At 39.6% G+C, this 18,024-nt stretch overlaps 1 protein-coding gene across 1 annotated transcript in view; it reads right to left on the bottom strand.

Moving 5' to 3' along the window:
* GCK (glucokinase) overlaps positions 1-18,024 on the bottom strand; it is a 135,760-nt gene that overhangs the window by 33,881 nt on the left and 83,855 nt on the right. Inside the window, exons 6-7 of the mRNA XM_053718140.1 lie at positions 7,901-8,000; positions 7,635-7,818 (exon numbers count right to left, since the gene is read on the bottom strand). Coding sequence (XP_053574115.1) covers positions 7,635-7,818; positions 7,901-8,000 — 284 coding nt within the window. The remainder of the gene's footprint in view (positions 1-7,634; positions 7,819-7,900; positions 8,001-18,024) is intronic.

The raw sequence follows: 18,024 nt of genomic DNA on the forward strand, positions 1-18,024 counted from the left end.
GACAACCGGACCTGGAACAAAGATAAGCAGGTCAAGGAGCCTGCTGCTGCCTCTAAAACAGCATGAGGAACGGACCCCTATCTGGTAACGGATCCTATAGGGGGCAGACTTCATTCTTCGCCCAGGCGTGGGCAAGAGATGCCCAGGATCCCTGGGCATTGGAAATTATACCCCAGAGATATCTTCTGGATTTCAAAGCTTTCCCCCCCCAAAAAAGGGGAGTTTTTGCCTTTCACATTTATCTGCAAACCAGATAAAGAAAGAGACATTCTTGCATTGTGTACGTGACCCATTCAGTTCCAATAGAGGAACAGGGACACAGTTTTCCTCAAATCGGTTTGTGGTTCCCAAGGAAAGGAAACCTTCAGACCTATTTTGGATCTAAAAGATCTTAAACAAATTCTTTAGAATTCTATCATTTAAGATGGAAACTATTCGTACCATCTTAACTATGGTCCAGGAGAGTCAATAGAGGACTACAATGGATTTGAAGGATGCTTATCCTCACATTACGATGCATAAAGATCACCATCGGTTTTTCAGGTTTGCCTTTCTAGACAGGCATTACCAGTTTGTAGCTCTTTCCTTTGGGTTAACTACAGCCCCTAGAATCTTTATGGAGGTTCTGGGGTCACTTTGGCGGTCCTTAGGCCGCGGGGCATAGAAGTGGCCCCTTATTTAGACGACATCCTGATACAGGCGTCAAACATCTAAGTTGCCAAGTCTCATACGGACGTAGTACTGGCATTTCTGAGATCGCATGGGTGGAAAGTGAACAAGGAAAGAGTTCTCTATCCCCAATATCAAGGGTTTCCCTCCTAGGGATTCTGATAGATTTTGTAGAAATTAAAATTTACCTGACGGAGTCCAGGTTGTCAAAGTTTCTAAATTTCTGCCGTGTTCTTCATTCCATCCGCGCCCTTTGGTGGCTCAGTACATGAATGTAATCGGCTTAATGGTAGCGGCAAGGGACATAGTACCGTTTGCACGCCTACATTTCAGACCACTGCAACTATGCATGCTCAGCCAGAGGAACGGGGATTACACAGATTTGTTCTCCTGTTAAATCCGGACCAAGAAACCAGAGATTCTCTTCTCTGGTGACTATCTCGGGTCCATCTGTCCAAGGGTATGACCTTCCGCAGGTCAGATGGGACAATTGTTACAACAGATGCCAGCCTTTTAGGTTGGGATACAGTCTGGAACTCCCTGAAGGCTCAGGGATAGTGGACTCAGGAGGAGACCCTCCTTCTAATGAATATTCTGGAACTGGGAGCGATATTCCATGCTCTTCAGACTTGGCCTCAGTTAGCAACTCTGAGGTACATCATATTTCAGTCGGACAATATCACGACTGTGGCTTACATCAACCATCAAGGGGGAACAGAAGTTCCCTAGCAATGTTAGAAGTCTTAAAATAATTCACTGGACAGAGACTCACTCTTGTCTAAAAGCTATCCCTATCCCAGGTGTTGAGAACTGGGAGGCAGATTTTCTAAGTCGTCAGACTTTTCATCCGGGGGAGTGGGAATTCCCTCCGGAGGGGTTTGCACAAGATCAAGCAGGAGAGTGCTTTGGTGCTTTTGACAGCGCCTGCGTGGCCACGCAGGACCTGGTATGCAGATCTGGTGGACATGTCATCCTTTCCACCACGGTCTCTGCTTCTGAGACAGGACCCTCTACCTCAGGGTCTTTTCAACCATCTAAATATAACTAATCTGAGATGGACTGCCTGGAGACAGAACGCTTGATGTTATCAAAGCATGGCTTCTCCGAGTCAGTCATTGATACCTTAATACAGGCATAAAAGCCTGTCTCTAGGAAAATTTAACATAAGATATGGTGTAAATATCTTATTGTTATGAATCCAAGGGTTACTCTTGGAGTAAAGTCTGGATTCCCAGGATATTATCTTTTCTCCAAGATGATTTTGAGAAAAGGGTTGTCAGCTAGTTCTTTAAAAGGACAGATTTCTACTCTGTCTATTCTTTTGCACAAGCGTCTGGCAGGTATTCTAGACGTTCAGGCATTTGGTCAGGCTTTGGTTAGAACCAAGCCTGTGGTTAAAAATGTTGCTCCGCCATGGAGCTTAAAGCTGGTTCTTAAGGTTCTTCAAGGAGTTCCATTTGAACCTTTTCATTCCATAGATATCAAACTTCTATCTTGGAAAGTTCCTTTTTGGTAGCTATTTCCTCGGCTCATAGAGTCTCCGAGTTATCTGCGTTGCAATGTGATTCTCCTTATCTGGTAGTCCTGTGTACCAACCTGGGTTTTTACCTAAGGTGGTATCTAACAAGAATATCACTCAAGAGATTGTTGTTCCATTCTTGTATCCTAATCCTTCTTCAAAGAAGGAACGTCTATTACACAATTTGGACGTGGTTCGTGTTTTAAAGTTTTACTTACAAGCTACTACAGATTTTCATCAAACATTCACCTTGTTTGTTGTCTATTCTGGACAGAGGAGAGGTCAAAGGACTTCAGCAACCTCTCTGTCTTTTTGGTTAAAAAGCATAATTCATTTAGCTTATGAGACTGCTGGACAGCAGCCTCCTGAAGGGATTACAGCTCATTCTACTAGAGCTGTGGTTTTCACTTGGGCCTTTTTTAAATGTGGCTTCTGTTGAACAGATTACAAGACAGAGTCTTGATCTGCGTTTCATACTTTTTCAAATTTAACAAATTTGATACCTTGCTTCTTCGGAGGCTATTTTTGGGAGAAAGGGTTTTTTACAGGCAGTGGTAACTTCCGTTTAAGTACCTGCCTTGTCCCTCCCATCATCCGTGTACTTTAGCTTTGGTATTGGTATCCCATAAGTAATGGATGATCCGTGGACTGGATACACTTAACAAGAGAAAACATAATTTATGCTTACCTGATAAATTTATTTCTCTTGTAGTGTATCCAGTCCACGGCCCGCCCTGTCACTTTAAGGCAGGTAATTTTTCCATTAAACTACAGTCACCACTGCACCCTATGGTTTTCCTTTCTCTGCATGTTTTCGGTCGAATGACTGGTAATGGCAGTTAGGGGAGGAGCTATATAGCAGCTTTGCTGTGGGTGGACTCTTGCAGCTTCCTGTTGGGAAGGAGAATATATCCCATAAGTAATGGATGATCCGTTGACTGGATACACTACAAGAGAAATAAATTTATCAGGTAAGCATAAATTATGTTTTTCCACAGTCATCTGATCTTGTTAGCAGGGTTAAAATAGCTGTAGTTTATAGATGAAAATAGATAATACCGGGACTCATGTCAGGTGAGGATTGTAATATATTATTACCCTTCCCATTCATGAGAATGAGCTTCTTTAGTATCTGAGGAAAATATATTTGATATGACCCAATAATCTAATCTGTTAGTTGGCCTAATCTTTTTGAACTTGCCTTCCAAAATTTTTTTTCAGGGTGCTAAAAAAGACATGCAGGCTCCTGAAAATACCTAGGTATGCTCTCATTGAAGGGAGTTAAAGTGGCAGTAAAGTCATAATTAGACATTCATGATTTAAACAGAACATACAATTTTAAACAACCTTCCAATTAACTTCTATTATTTAGTTTCCTTCTCTTGTTATCCTTTGCTGAAAGGTTTATCTAGGTAAGCTCAAGAGCAGCAAAGAACGTATGTTCTAGCTGCTGATTGGTGGCTGCATATATATACTGATTGTCATTGGCTCACCTATATGTTCAGTTAGGAATCAGTAGTGCATTGTTGCTCCTTCAACAAAGTATACCAAGAGAATGAAGCAAATTTGATAATAGAAGTAAACTGGAAAGTTGTTTAAAATTGTGTTTTCTACCTAAATCATGAAATAAATATTTTGGGTTTCATGTCCCTTTAAAGGGACATCATAATCATATGCTACATCACTCGAAAGTGATGCAGCATAACTGTAAAAAAGCTGACAGGAAAGTATCACCTGAAATTCTCTGTAAAAAGGGAAGATATTTTACCTCAAAATTTCTTCAGCTCACTAGAGCATCAGCAGTGCTGAAGTCATGCATTGCTTTACTGTGATCTCATGAGATTTCACTTAAATCTCATGAGATTTCCTTAAACTGAATATAACATGACTGTGCCTGCACATACCACATGCACACTCCCTTACAAGTCCTGGGACTAGCATTCTTTACAGTGGGGTGTAAATACTTAGGACATTTTGAGGTAAATATCTTCCTTTTTTACCTAGAGATGTTCAGGTGATATATTCTAGTCAGCTTTTTACAGCTATGCTGCATCACTTTTAAATGCTTCAACATTTGGGTATCATGGCCCTTTAAGTTTCAACAAAGAATATCAAGAGACCACATTTGATAATTTTAAGCATTCCAGTTTACTTTTATAATCAAATGTACTTCATATTCTTGGTATCATTTGTTGAAAAGCATATTCAGGTAGGCTTAGGAGCAGTAATGCACTACTGGTAGCTAGCTGAAGACATCGGGTGAGCCAATAACACGAGGCATATTTGCGTGGGTGCCAGTAACAAGCTAGCTCCCAGGAGTACATTGTTGCTCCTAAGCCTACCTTGGTATGTTCTTCAACAAAGGTTACCATGAAGCAAATTTGATAACAGAAGTAAATTGGAAAGTTGTTTAAAATTGCATGCTGTGTCTGAATTATGAAAGTTTTTTATTTTAGCTTACTGTCCCTTTAAGTCAGCTACGCAGTTAAAGTGTCATGAAACCCCAAATTTTTCTCTTGCGATTCAGATAGAGCATGCAATTTTCCAATTTATTCTATAACCTGATTTGCTTCATTCTTGGTATCCTTTGTTGTAGAAATAACAATGCACATTGAGCGAGCCAATCAAATGAGGCTTATATTTGCAGCCACCGATCAGCAGCTCTTGAGCCTACCTAGGTATGCTTTTCAACAAAAGCATACCAAGTGAACAAAACAAATTAGATAATAGAAACAAATTGAAAAGTTGTTTAAAATTGCATCTTGTGGGGGCGTGTCCGAACAGTGAACCCAAGTGGTCACACTTCTCCAGGGCTCCAGTTGATTTACCGATAATCTGACGATTTCTGGTAACAATTGACAGCAAAACATCACTTAAAACTTGATATCACATAGTACTACTGAATAGTACTCTACAATCCACGAAAACCTGCTGTATTTCTGACGCTGGTAAACGCGATCGGACGACACGGGCTTGCAGCAGCGGCAGCTAACAGCCAGGCAGCGCACCCCCCTCGGTTTTCTGAGGGTACCCGCCTCAACTGAAAATAGAAGCGCCTTAACACTGCACCTAGAAGCCCCGCATAATTAACAAACAGTGTAAAACGAGCAAGAAGGTAAGAGGAACCACTTACTGCACACGCACCACTACAACTAAAAATGGCCACCACGGGGGTAATCGGCCCGCAAGATCACTTCAGCCAACAACTTGAAAACCTAGAGAGACTCATGTTAAATCTAAAAGACACAGCCTCACTCGACTTCTTTTTAGGTCACTGTCATGCAAGTGATATAACACCCGCTCCCTCTGAAGGAGCGCCAGATTTAAACCCTTTCACAGAGACTAAAGCAATTACAAGCACAGCAGCCATCAGTAACCAGCATAAGAGGCCAAACGCTACCTATCTACCTAGAGAGCCTTACAGCACAAAGTAACTCCTATTAAATCAACTTACTTCTCCGGCCAATACTTTCAGCTCTGCTCCTGCACATTTTAATCCCAGTGCCCAGATGCCTCTGCCGGAGGGACGGAGAAAGAAACCAGATGCGCCCTGGCGGGGACTTGGGGGGGTCCCAAATATTTTAAAGACAATCGTCCTGATAGGCAACACAGCTTCAAATAGTTCTAGAGACACATACGCTTCTAAACAAGAAGTCCCTAACAACATATACAACACCCATTGATACCGGAGTGCTACAAAAGCATTATCGGATGATGAACTAATGGAACTCTTGGTTTCAAAGAAATGGACCGCTCAGCCTTCTTATAGAGGCCACTCAGCCTACTCCAGGGCAAGATCCAAACTTCAGAAAGACTCTGGGGGCTAACAAAAAACTCTCAATATACCTTGCAATGGTTATAATTTCTTTAAAGTTAACAATCTAGTTTGCAATATAGTGTTTACTGTTTATTCCCATTTGTATTGTTTAATTAGGCAGTAACAACATAAACATTTGAGAAATTTACACTACTCTCTAGAATAACGTCAGTAATAGAGATGGCTTATTTACTTAACATACTATCACACACCTCATGGTAAGCGGCCGAGACCGCGAGAGGGAAATAATTTGATCATTGTACACATCGCCATCATGAAACTACTGGTTGCAGTTCAGGTAATACAGTTCAATAGTAGCATATAGATGTATCAACCTGCTTATCGGCATCTCAAACTTCTGTTTGTATGTTTTCTTTTTTATAGTTCTCTGTTTATTGGTTTTTATTTTACTTCCCTGTCTCTAACCCATAGACAAATGTAACGCACATCCCTACATGGGACTTAGAGCTCTTCTTCTCTGACAATTCCATCCCTTTTATTTAATTGATAAAGCCCTTTGTTTTGCACACATCTTCCTTTGATATTCTAAAGCAGTGTTTTTCAACCAGTGTGCCGTGGCACACTAGTGTGCCGTGAGAGATCCTCAGGTGTGCCACGGCAGACTGACAACAGTGTGACATATTTTTTAAACTTTGCTTGTTTTTTACTCCCAGTGCAGGGGTAGTTTGTAGGAGGCATGGCATAACAGCACAATACATACAGTATGTGGTTGTTTGTGTGTATGTGTATATATATATGCTGTATTAGGCTACAATGTGTGATTTTTTTTAAATTTTGGGATGGTGGTGTGCCACAGGATTTTTTAATGTAAAAGAGTGTGCCACGGCAAAAAAAAGGTTAAAAATCACTGTTCTAAAGGATATCTTCTGTCAGGCATTGTCTATACTCTGGAATGTTATTTAAAAGTTCAGTTCTGGCACTTGTTTTCTATGTTATACACCACTAAGTTTACATAATACTTCCTATATATCCCTAATATCATAACTACCCTAGATCAACTTTCACTTGTTATGGATCCAAAAGTGATCCCGACTGCTATAAGTAGGGTCAAAAATGAGGACAACCGTATCAAGTTTATTATGCCCCTTAGGTAGGCTGACCATATTGCCGCTTTAAGAAGGAACACATATGAAAAATACATACGTGAGGGTTCTTATACAAAACCATTTCTTTAAACAGCCCTGAAAACAGCCCTGACATATGTATTTTTCATATGTGTCCCTTTTAAAAGCGGCAATATGGTCAGACTACCCTTAGGCAATGTAAGCAGCATCCTTAGGCATTGTATATATATATATCCATTAATATAAGGCAACAGTGATCTAGATGAAAATCTGTATTGATATTATTTTTCTATGCCATGTATTCTTTTTTTTTTTTTTATGCTTGTCCTCAATAAAAAATGAAATATAAAAAATTGCATCTTGTATCTTATTTATGAAAGAAACAATTCGGGTTTCATGTCCCTTTAACGGAGGCACAATGTATGCCCCTTTAGAATTAAAGACAAAAGCTAAAAAAATCTACAAACATTAACAGAAGAAATAAATTATTTTCTCTCCTCTAACAGGTTATAAACATAAATATAGAATGGTTATGTATCCTTACAGCTGCTGACCGGGATTTAGAGAGGCTTCGTCCACTACTCGGTCATACTCCAGTCGGAAATCCTCCAGCTCCCCTGTGTCTCCGAATGCCCCCCATTCAGTGTTCACACACATACGTCCTTCCTCCCCCTCTACCAGTTCCACGTTGCCCATCTCTTCCATATAACACACATTGCAGCCTGTTCCTATAAAGTGCAGGGGAAAGAGGTTAGTGATGGATTATTTCCTTGTGCATATTCTTTCCTTGACTTATCTGAGATAACTTACCCACTATCAAGCCAACTTCACAGCGATGGTCTTCATAATAGCATGAAATCATAGTAGCAACTGTATCGTTTACCATGGCAACAACATCCATCTCAAAATCCTAGCGAAAGGAGAGATTTTATTAGAAAGTGGATAATATGTTACTTTAGTTCTGCAAAATTACATTAATCATACTAATAGAGAAGTCAAGGGGGACAATGATTGCAATTTAAATGTGATAAAATAATTATTACGAGTTATATAACTGGATATAACAATGAACCAGTTCAGTTTGCCAGGTGTCCAGTATTGAAGTGTACAGTCCGGTAATTGAAATGACTGTCCAGCAAAGATATACAAAAATACCAGACACCTAAATGTCCAGTTTTTAAGCACCTTAAACATTAAATCACATGCTGTACATAGTATGGCACAAAAAAGGTTAAATCACTTCTCCTGTTGTCACATATGGGGTTTAAATGACTGGATAGCTCATTCTGACTGTTACATTTAGCCACCAATCAGCAAGCGCTACCCAGGTTCTGAACCACAAATGGGTCATCTCCTAAGCTTACATACCTGCTTTTCAAATAAAGATACCAAGAGAATGAAGAAAAATTGATAATAGGAGTAAATTAGAAAGTTGCTTAAAATTGCATGTTCTAAATGAATCATGAAAGAAAAATAATTAAGTTTCATATCCCTTTAAACTGTGACTGTAACAGAATAAAATTACATTTTATAAAAGTCCTAGTGAATTAGAAATCTCACTATGGTTGTGTTTACATTGTTACGATACTGAATTGTTGTCTGCCAAGAACAGTTCATTCTTCTCTTTTTAACGATTGTCTCTGCAGTTTCATAAATATCAAGAAAACATTATCTAACAAATCAATAAATCATTTTTTAGGAAGACAGTAGCCACAATTGATTTTGTCTTCTATAACAGGATTTTAACAATTCTCATATTGTAAATCATGAAGCTGTTAAGTTACAAGCATTAAAATATCATCCAGAGTTCTAAACCTCACTGTACAGAATGAGGTTTGTCCTTGCAGATTATCTATTACTGTAAGAAAAGGTGACACACGATTCTTCATATTATAAATTATGATTATTCAAAACACTCGGCTAGATTACGAGTTGTGCGTTAGGGTAAAAAAGCAGCGTTAAGAGGTCCTAACGCTGCTTTTTTTACGCCGGCTGGTATTACGAGTCTTGAAGGTTTAGGGTCAATGCACACTTTTTTGGCCTTACCATAAAACGACTTGCGTAAACTTCGTAAAGTCTTTTTTCTATGGGACTTCCATAGCGCCGGTATTACGAGTCTGTCCTGGGAGGCCAAAAAGTGAGCGGTACTCCCTACCCTGTCAAGAGTCCTAACGCATTTAAAAGTCAGTAGTTAAGAGTTTTATGGTACAACGCCGTAACATAAAACTCATAACTAAAGTGCTAAAAAGTACAATAACACCCATAAACTACCTATTAACCCCTAAACCGAGGCCCTCCCGCATCGCGAATACTAAATTAAACATTTTAACACCTAATCTGCCGCTCCGGACACCGCCGCCACCTACATTATATTATTAACCCCTAATCTGCCGCCCCAACATCACCGACACCTACATTATATTTATTAACCCCTAATCTGCCACCCCCAATGTCGCCGCAACCTACCTACACTTATTAACCCCTAATCTGCCGCCCCCAACGTCGACGCCACTATAATAAACATATTAACCCCTAAACCGCCGCACTCCTGCCTCGCAAACATTAGTTAAATATTATTAACCCCTAATCTGCCGTCCCTAACATCGCCACCACCTACCTACATTTATTAACCCCTAATCTGCTGCCCCCAACGTCGTCGCCACTAAGTCTAACCCTAAACCTAACACCCACTAACTTAAATATAATTTAAATAAATCTAAATAAATATTCTTATCATTAACTACATTATTCCTATTTAAAACTAAATACTTACCTATAATATAAACACTAAGCTAGCTACAATATAACTAATAGTTACATTGTAGCTATCTTAGGGTTTATTTTTATTTTACAGGCAAGTTTGTATTTATTTTAACTAGGTAGAATAGTTACTAAATAGTTATTAACTATTTAATAACTACCTAGCTAAAATAAATACAAATTTACCTGTAAAATAAAACCTAACCTAAGTTACACTAACACCTAACACTACACTATAATTAAATAAATTAACTAAATTAAATACAATTACCTAATTTAAATTAAATTAGCTAAAGTACAAAAAAACTACAACACTAAATTACTGAAAATAATAAACAAATTACAGAAATTTAAACTAATTAACCTAATCTAATAGCCCTATTAAAATAAAAAAGCCCCCTAAAAATAAAAAAATAAACCCTAGCCTAAACTAAACTACCAATAGCCCTTAAAAGGGCCTTTTGCGGGGCATTGCCCCAATGTAATCAGCTCTTTTACCTGTAAAAAAAAATACAAACAACCCCCCCAACAATAAAACCCACCACCCACACAACCAACCCCCCAAATAAAATATTATCTAAAAAAACCTAAGCTCCCCATTGCCCTGAAAAGGGCATTTGGATGGGCATTTCCCTTAAAAGGGCAGTTAGCTATTTTGCCGCCCAAACCCTAATCTAAAAAATAAAACCCACCCAATACACCCTTAAAAAAACATAACACTAACTGCTGAAGATCGACTTACCGGGAGACGTCTTCATCCAAGCCGGGCGAAGTGGTCCTCCAGACGGGCAGAAGTCTTCATCCAAGCCGGGCAGAAGTGATCCTCCAGATGGACAGAAGTCTTCATCCAAGCCGGGCAGAAGTGGTCCTCCAGACAGGCAGAAGTCTTCATCCAGACGGCATCTTCTATCTTCATCCATCCGGTGCGGAGCGGATCCATCTTCAAGACATCCGACGCTGAGCATCCTCTTCTGGCAACGAATAAAACAGAATGGCGGATATAATTCTATCAGCCAATCGGAATTAAGGTAGAAAAAATCCTGTTGGCTGATGCAATCAGCCAATAGGATTGAAGTTCAATCCTATTGGCTGATCCAATCAGCCTATAGGATTGAGCTCGCATTCCAACAGCCAATAGAATGCAAGTTCAATCCTATTGGCTGATTGGATAAGCTAATAGGATTGAACTTCAATCCTATTGGCTGATTGAATTAGCCAACAGGATTTTTTCTACCTTAATTCCGATTGGCTGATAGTTTAAATTTCTGTAATTTGTTTATTATTTTCAGTAATTTAGTGTTGTTTTTTTTGTACTTTAGCTAATTGTATTTAATTTAGTTAATTTATTTAATTATAGTGTAGTGTTAGGTGTTAGTGTAACTTAGGTTAGGTTTTATTTTACAGGTCAATTTGTATTTATTTTAGCTAGGTAGTTATTAAATAGTTAATAACTATTTAATAACTATTCTACCTAGTTAAAATAAATACAAACTTGCCTGTAAAATTAAAATAAATCCTAAGCTAGCTACATTGTAACTATTAGTTATATTGTAGCTAGCTTAGGGTTTATTTTACAGGTAAGTATTTAGTTTTAAATAGGAATAATTTAGTTAATGATAGGAATATTTATTTAGATTTATTTAAATTATATTTAAGTTAGTGGGTGTTAGGTTTAGGGTTAGACTTAGGTTTAGGGGTTAATAACTTTAATATAGTGGCGGCGACGTTGGGGACGGCAGATTAGGGGTTAATAAATATAATGTAGGTGGCAGCGATGTTGGGGGCAGCAGATTAGGGGTTCATAATTATAATGTAGGTGGCGGCGGTGTCCGGAGCGGCAGATTAGGGGTTAATAAGTATAATAAAGGTGTCGGCGATGTCGGGGGCGGCAGATTAGGGGTTAATAAGTGTAAGATTAGGGGTGTTTAGACTCGGGGTTCATGTTAAGGTGTTAGGTGTAGACATACATTTTATTTCAATGAATAGTCACTTGTGTGTGAGCACCAGAGTAGAGATATGTAGCAAAATATACTTCTGTGCTGGATAAATATCTTGCGTAAGGGATTTTATCCCGCTTTACTCACCGACTCCTGAGGGCTATCCGGTTCTCCTCTGCCTGTAGTACTGTATTGGCCCGTCCACAGGGAGCACTCGTGCTTATTGCCAAAAGTTAAGCATTGTGGGTAACCTCTCTGGCTCCTTTCTAGGCCTCCGTCGAGTGTCCGCTCCCCTCCTGGGCTCTCTCCAGTTTCGGCTGTGTAGCGTCTGACGTCACCCGGGACTCCGCTTCCGGTTAGCCCTCTGTTGTGAGTCGGATCTCCCCACGGCTATTGCTGCAGTGTAGGTGAGTGTGATTGCGGCTAACTCTCAACCGGTTACTCTGTGCCTGCTCGATCTCCAGATGAATATGCACTATAAATAATTTAAGCGGCACCAGGATCCAGTTGCTTGTAAAAACTGCTTTATTTTCAGTAGTGTGCAATCTTCAAACAAAGCAGGAGAACTTTCGTGACAAACAGTGCCTAGACGAACTCACATGAAATGACAACTTGCTGACATGTTTCGGCCCTTATGGCCGTAATCTTAGCTAAAGTGTCTATCTTCCCTTTACCTTTTAAACACCTGTGCTCATAGTGATTGGTTAAAATTTAATTCAGTGGGTTGGTTTATTGTGGCACCTGCATTAACTATTTCCTTACTCTACTCAAAGCTGTCAGCTTCGTGTTGCTTAAACCTCAATGAACCATGAACCATAAATATATACATATATACTTCTCCTCTGCTACATCACTAATAGTCTAAAGTAACTTCATTTATATTTATAATTAAATGATGTGACAAAAAGAGTTTGGATCCTATGTTGAACTTATAACTGGAATAGATAATAAAAATTGCCATATTGGCAAGATTAGTAACAGTTTCTATTACAGTATTCTATTTCATACTACAAGTTCAATCAAAACAAAGTATATAGAGGATGTAGTGATATTTGTGTTCAAAACACAAAGTAGAGAGACAAAAGACAAAAGACTAATAAGAGAAGCGCTCTGGACACACAGGAACCATTTGGCTTATTCCCAAAAGTTTATCAAATCAAATACAGAATTCAACCCTAAGGGAACCCTGGTTTTCAGCCTGTGTATCCAGAACCCCTCTCTCTTAGCTAGCAAATTATCTCTATTACCCCCTCTTTTTTTTACACCTCACTTGTTCAATAACCGTCCATTTTAATGAACTTACATTTTTGTTATGTTTAATTTTGAAGTGTTGTACTAGGGGGGTTGTGAGCTTGCCTGCTTTTATGTGGGTAATGTGCTCCCGAATCCTCTCTCTTGCTTCCCTGGTAGTAAGACCTGTATACTGAATATTACAGGATTCGCAAGATAGTAAGTAAACTACATACGTTGACCTGCAATTCAGACAAGAATGGTGTCTGAAATGTTCTCCTGTGGCTGTGCTGGTGAAACCCTCACCTGCTTGTAAACAGCCACATGCTATGCATGGGCCATAGTTACATTTATAGACACCAGTGTGTCTTAGCCAAGATGAACTGGAACTTTGGTTCGCCCTCAATTGTGTCGGCGAAACCATATTGCCAATGGTCATGCCCTTCCTATATGCAAACCTGCACCCTTTGGACACTATTTTTACAAGTCCCTCATCTGCTGTTAGCATACGAAAATGTTTGCGTATAATATTGCAAACCTGATGGTATTGTGCACTATACTTCGTTACAAAAGTTATTTCTCCAAAATTTGATTTCTTCAAATCTGAATCCTTTTGAGTAAGGAACTCTTTCCTTTCCCTTCTAGAGATAGTTTCTCTTACTCTTGCAACCTCCTTTCTCTCATAACCCCTACTGCAGAGGCGGTTCTCTAGATCCAAAGATTGTCTTTCGTATTCTATCTGGGTTGAGCAGTTGCGCTTTAACCGTATGAACTGACCCTTCATCACGGAATAGAATACCCTTTTGGGGTGACTACTCTTCGCGTGAAGAAGTGTGTTCCCTGTAATTGGTTTTCTGTACACTTTTGTGTGTATCTTTCCCTGTTCTCCTAATAGAGTTACATCCAAAAAATTAATATGGGTCTTCCCAAACTCATGGGTTAGTTTAATACCTGTTGTGTTGTTGTTCAGATCTCTTAAGAATTCTTTCAGTTCTATCTCTTGCCCTTCCCAGATGATTAGAAGATCATCTATATATCTTCTGTAGTATATTATCTTGGATTTCCAGGGACCATCACCCCCATAGATGTGGGACAGCTCCCACCAACCCATGAATAAGTTGGCGTATGAGGGCGCAAACTTCGCCCCCATAGCAGTTCCACATCTCTGGAGGTAATGGACCCCTTCAAACTCAAAAAAGTTGTGGGTTAAGAGGAATTCCGTTACCCTGAGGATATATTGACAAAATAGGGGACTATAATTTGTAGCTCTTTTTAGAAAAAATGCAATTGCCTCCAGACCTGCACTATGGGGGATGCTGGAGTACAGGGATGTTACATCCAGGGAAACCCAACTATAGCTCTCGCTCCAACTGAGGGACTCTACTTCAATCAGTAGTTGTTTAGTGTCTCTCAGGTAGCTTGATAGGTTCTGTACTAATGGTTGCAATATAGCATCCAGCCATTGTGACATCGGTTCTAGAATTGAGCCGATACCACTAATGATGGGACGACCTTTTACCTCTTGGATGGATTTATGTACCTTCGGAAGGAAATTAAAAATGGGCTTAACAGGATAATCCACTATGAGATACTCACTGGTCTTTTCATCTAAGAAACCTGCTTCCTTCCCATCATCTATAAGATCTAATAATTCCTGTTTGAATCTAAATGTGGGATCAAATGTTAGATTCATATATTGGGAAGGGTCTGATAGCTGTCGTGTTGCTTCCTTCAAAAAGAAAGATCTGTCCATGACAACCACAGACCCTCCCTTGTCAGATGCTCTGATGACCAAGTTTTGATTCTCTTTGAGGGCCCTAAGTGCCAATGTTTCTGCTTTGTTTAAATTCTTGTTTCCAATATTAAGATCTGCTGTGTACGCTAATTTTGTGAGGTCTTGCTCTACCCTACACTGAAATTTCTCTAAAATGTTTCCTCTTGTGTGTATCGGGTAAAATCTTGAAGCCCCAGAGAGAGAAGGACCTTTGTTTATGGAGCTTTCGATCCCTTCATCCTGTGAATAAACATTCTCTCTGTCCAATCCCTCTAGGGCTTCAAGATCACATACCTCCTGAAAAGTTAATGTTGTTGTATCATTTGTTCTGATTCCATCTGGGGGCATATACAATTCGTTAGTTGTTGGATTCTCATGATGTTCAAAATGTTTTTTGATCGTTAGATTCCTGATCAGCCTATTTACATCCACCAGAGTTTGGAATAAGTTAAAAGTGTCTGTTGGTACAAATCCAAGACCATAATTCAGGACCTTGGTTTCCAAATCACTTAGTGGATATACTGACAGGTTAATTACTGAATTTACACATATTTTGTCCCTGATCTCCCTCTCCTGGCCGGTTTGGATGGTTGCAGAGGTACTGGAGGTGTACCCTTTAAGATGCCCTTGCCTCTTGTATCTCCCCCCCCCCCCTCCTGACTCGCCTGATATTTTGGGGAAAACCTGTGCCAACTCTGAAGTCTCATGGTCCCTAGATTCTATGGCTGACCTGTTGGTAATGTCAGTAGAGAATTTAGTTTGCCCTGATGGTGTGTGGGACCTATCTCCTGCCTTGGAGGATGTATCCCCCCTACTACTGGGGTCTTCCTCCTCTCCTGAAGTTGAACAATCCCCAGAGGATTCAGCTTCACTCTCATTAAAAGTAACCTTTTTAGTTTTACCCTGACTCTTATTTGCTTTCCTCCCTGACTTTTTTCCTTTTGGGAATCTTTTTTGGTCATTATCTCTTTTGTAGCTGGTTCTCTGTTTTCTTATTCCATATATAGATTTTATTATTTTCATAATCTGATAGATCTCTTAAGTATTTATCATGCTTGATTTCCATTATTAAGGATTTAGACTCAGCTAAAGAGACTTTCAGTATGGAATCAAACTTAGCAAACAATATATAATTACTGCGTACATTCAATTCAATTTGAAGCAAGTCAATTTCTTTAGAAACAGAATTTAACAATTTTGTTTTGAATTCAATAAGCATTCCCATAAGTTTTAGAGAGCAATCTGAGAGAACACTGTTCCATACTCTGATGAAATCCTCATCCTCTACAACGAATGTGGGGAATTTATTAACCCTCAGTCCTCTTGGGATCATGCCATTGGTTATATATTTCTGCAATGTCCAGATGTCCCACTTGAGCCTAATTTCCTTATCCAAAAGTATCTCCATTTGCTCAAATAATTTGCTTAGCGTAAAAGTAGAAAAAACATTTTCAATCGCTCTAGTGTCAAATGTCCTTTCATCAGAGGTTTGCAATGAATAGAAGCCGACAACATTGGTAGAAATGTCACTCTACATTGCTTCCATGATACACACACTCTGTTTTTAAGTTGCCCGCTAATCACAATACAAATCTATTACAATCCGTGCTCTACCACTTTCAACAGGAAACCACTGTGAAATGTCAATGAATAGTCACTTGTGTGTGAGCACCAGAGTAGAGATATGTAACAAAATATACTTCTGTGCTGGATAAATATCTTGCGTAAGGGATTTTATCCCGCTTTACTCACCGACTCCTGAGGGCTATCCGGTTCTCCTCTGCCTGTAGTACTGTATTGGCCCGTCCACAGGGAGCACTCATGCTTATTGCCAAAAGTTAAGCGTTGTGGGTAACCTCTCTGGCTCCTTTCTAGGCCTCCGTCGAGTGTCCGCTCCCCTCCTGGGCTCTCTCCAGTTTCGGCTGTGTAGCGTCTGACGTCACCCGGGACTCCGCTTCCGGTTAGCCCTCTGTTGTGAGTCGGATCTCCCCACGGCTATTGCTGCAGTGTAGGTGAGTGTGATTGCGGCTAACTCTCAACCGGTTACTCTGTGCCTGCTCGATCTCCAGATGAATATGCACTATAAATAATTTAAGCGGCACCAGGATCCAGTTGCTTGTAAAAACTGCTTTATTTTCAGTAGTGTGCAATCTTCAAACAAAGCAGGAGAACTTTCGTGACAGTGCCTAGACGAACTCACATGTGTTTTGAACACAAATATCACTACATCCTCTATATACTTTGTTTGGATTGAACTTGTAGTATGAAATAGAATACTGTAATAGAAACTGTTACTAATCTTGCCAATATGGCAATTTTTATTATCTATTCCAGTTATAAGTTCAACATAGGATCCAAACTCTTTTTGTCACATCATTTAATTATAAATATAAATGAAGATACTTTAGACTATTAGTGATGTAGCAGAGGAGAAGTATATATGTATATATTTATGGTTCATGGTTCATTGAGGTTTAAGCAACACGAAGCTGACAGTTTTGAGTAGAGTAAGGAAATAGTTAATGCAGGTGCCACAATAGACCAACCCACTGAATTAAATTTTAACCAATCACTATGAGCACAGGTGTTTAAAAGGTAAAGGGAAGATAGACACTTTAGCTAAGATTACGGCCATAAGGGCCGAAACATGTCAGCAAGTTGTCATTTCATGTGAGTTCGTCTAGGCACTGTTTGTCACGAAAGTTCTCCTGCTTTGTTTGAAGATTGCACACTACTGAAAATAAAGCAGTTTTTACAAGCAACTGGATCCTGGTGCCGCTTAAATTATTTATAGTGCATATACATTTTATTTCCCCATAGGAATCAATGAGGCTGCGTTACTGAGTTTTACGCTGCTTTTTGGCAGGTGTTAGACTTTTTTTCAGCCGGCTCTCCCCGTTGATTCCTATAGGGAAATCGTGCACGAGCACGTTACACCAGCTCACCGCTGACTTAAGCAGCGCTGGTATTGGAGTGCGGTAATGTGCAAAATTTTGCTCAACGCTCACTTCTTGTCTTTTAATGACGGGTTTCTGAAAACTCGTAATACCAGTGCTGCATGTAAGTGAGGGGTGAGGGAAAACTGCTTGCTAGCACCGCACAGCCTCTAACGCAAAACTTGTAATCTAGGTGACTGTTTTTAGGAATTCTGTTTTTTATAAAAAGCTGTGCAAACAATTGTGGACGCAAACAAACAAACAAGATGGAACTGCAAACAGTCAAATCCAGATCAA

The sequence above is a fragment of the Bombina bombina genome, chromosome 6 (assembly GCF_027579735.1).
Source record: "Bombina bombina isolate aBomBom1 chromosome 6, aBomBom1.pri, whole genome shotgun sequence".
NCBI lineage: Eukaryota > Metazoa > Chordata > Amphibia > Anura > Bombinatoridae > Bombina > Bombina bombina.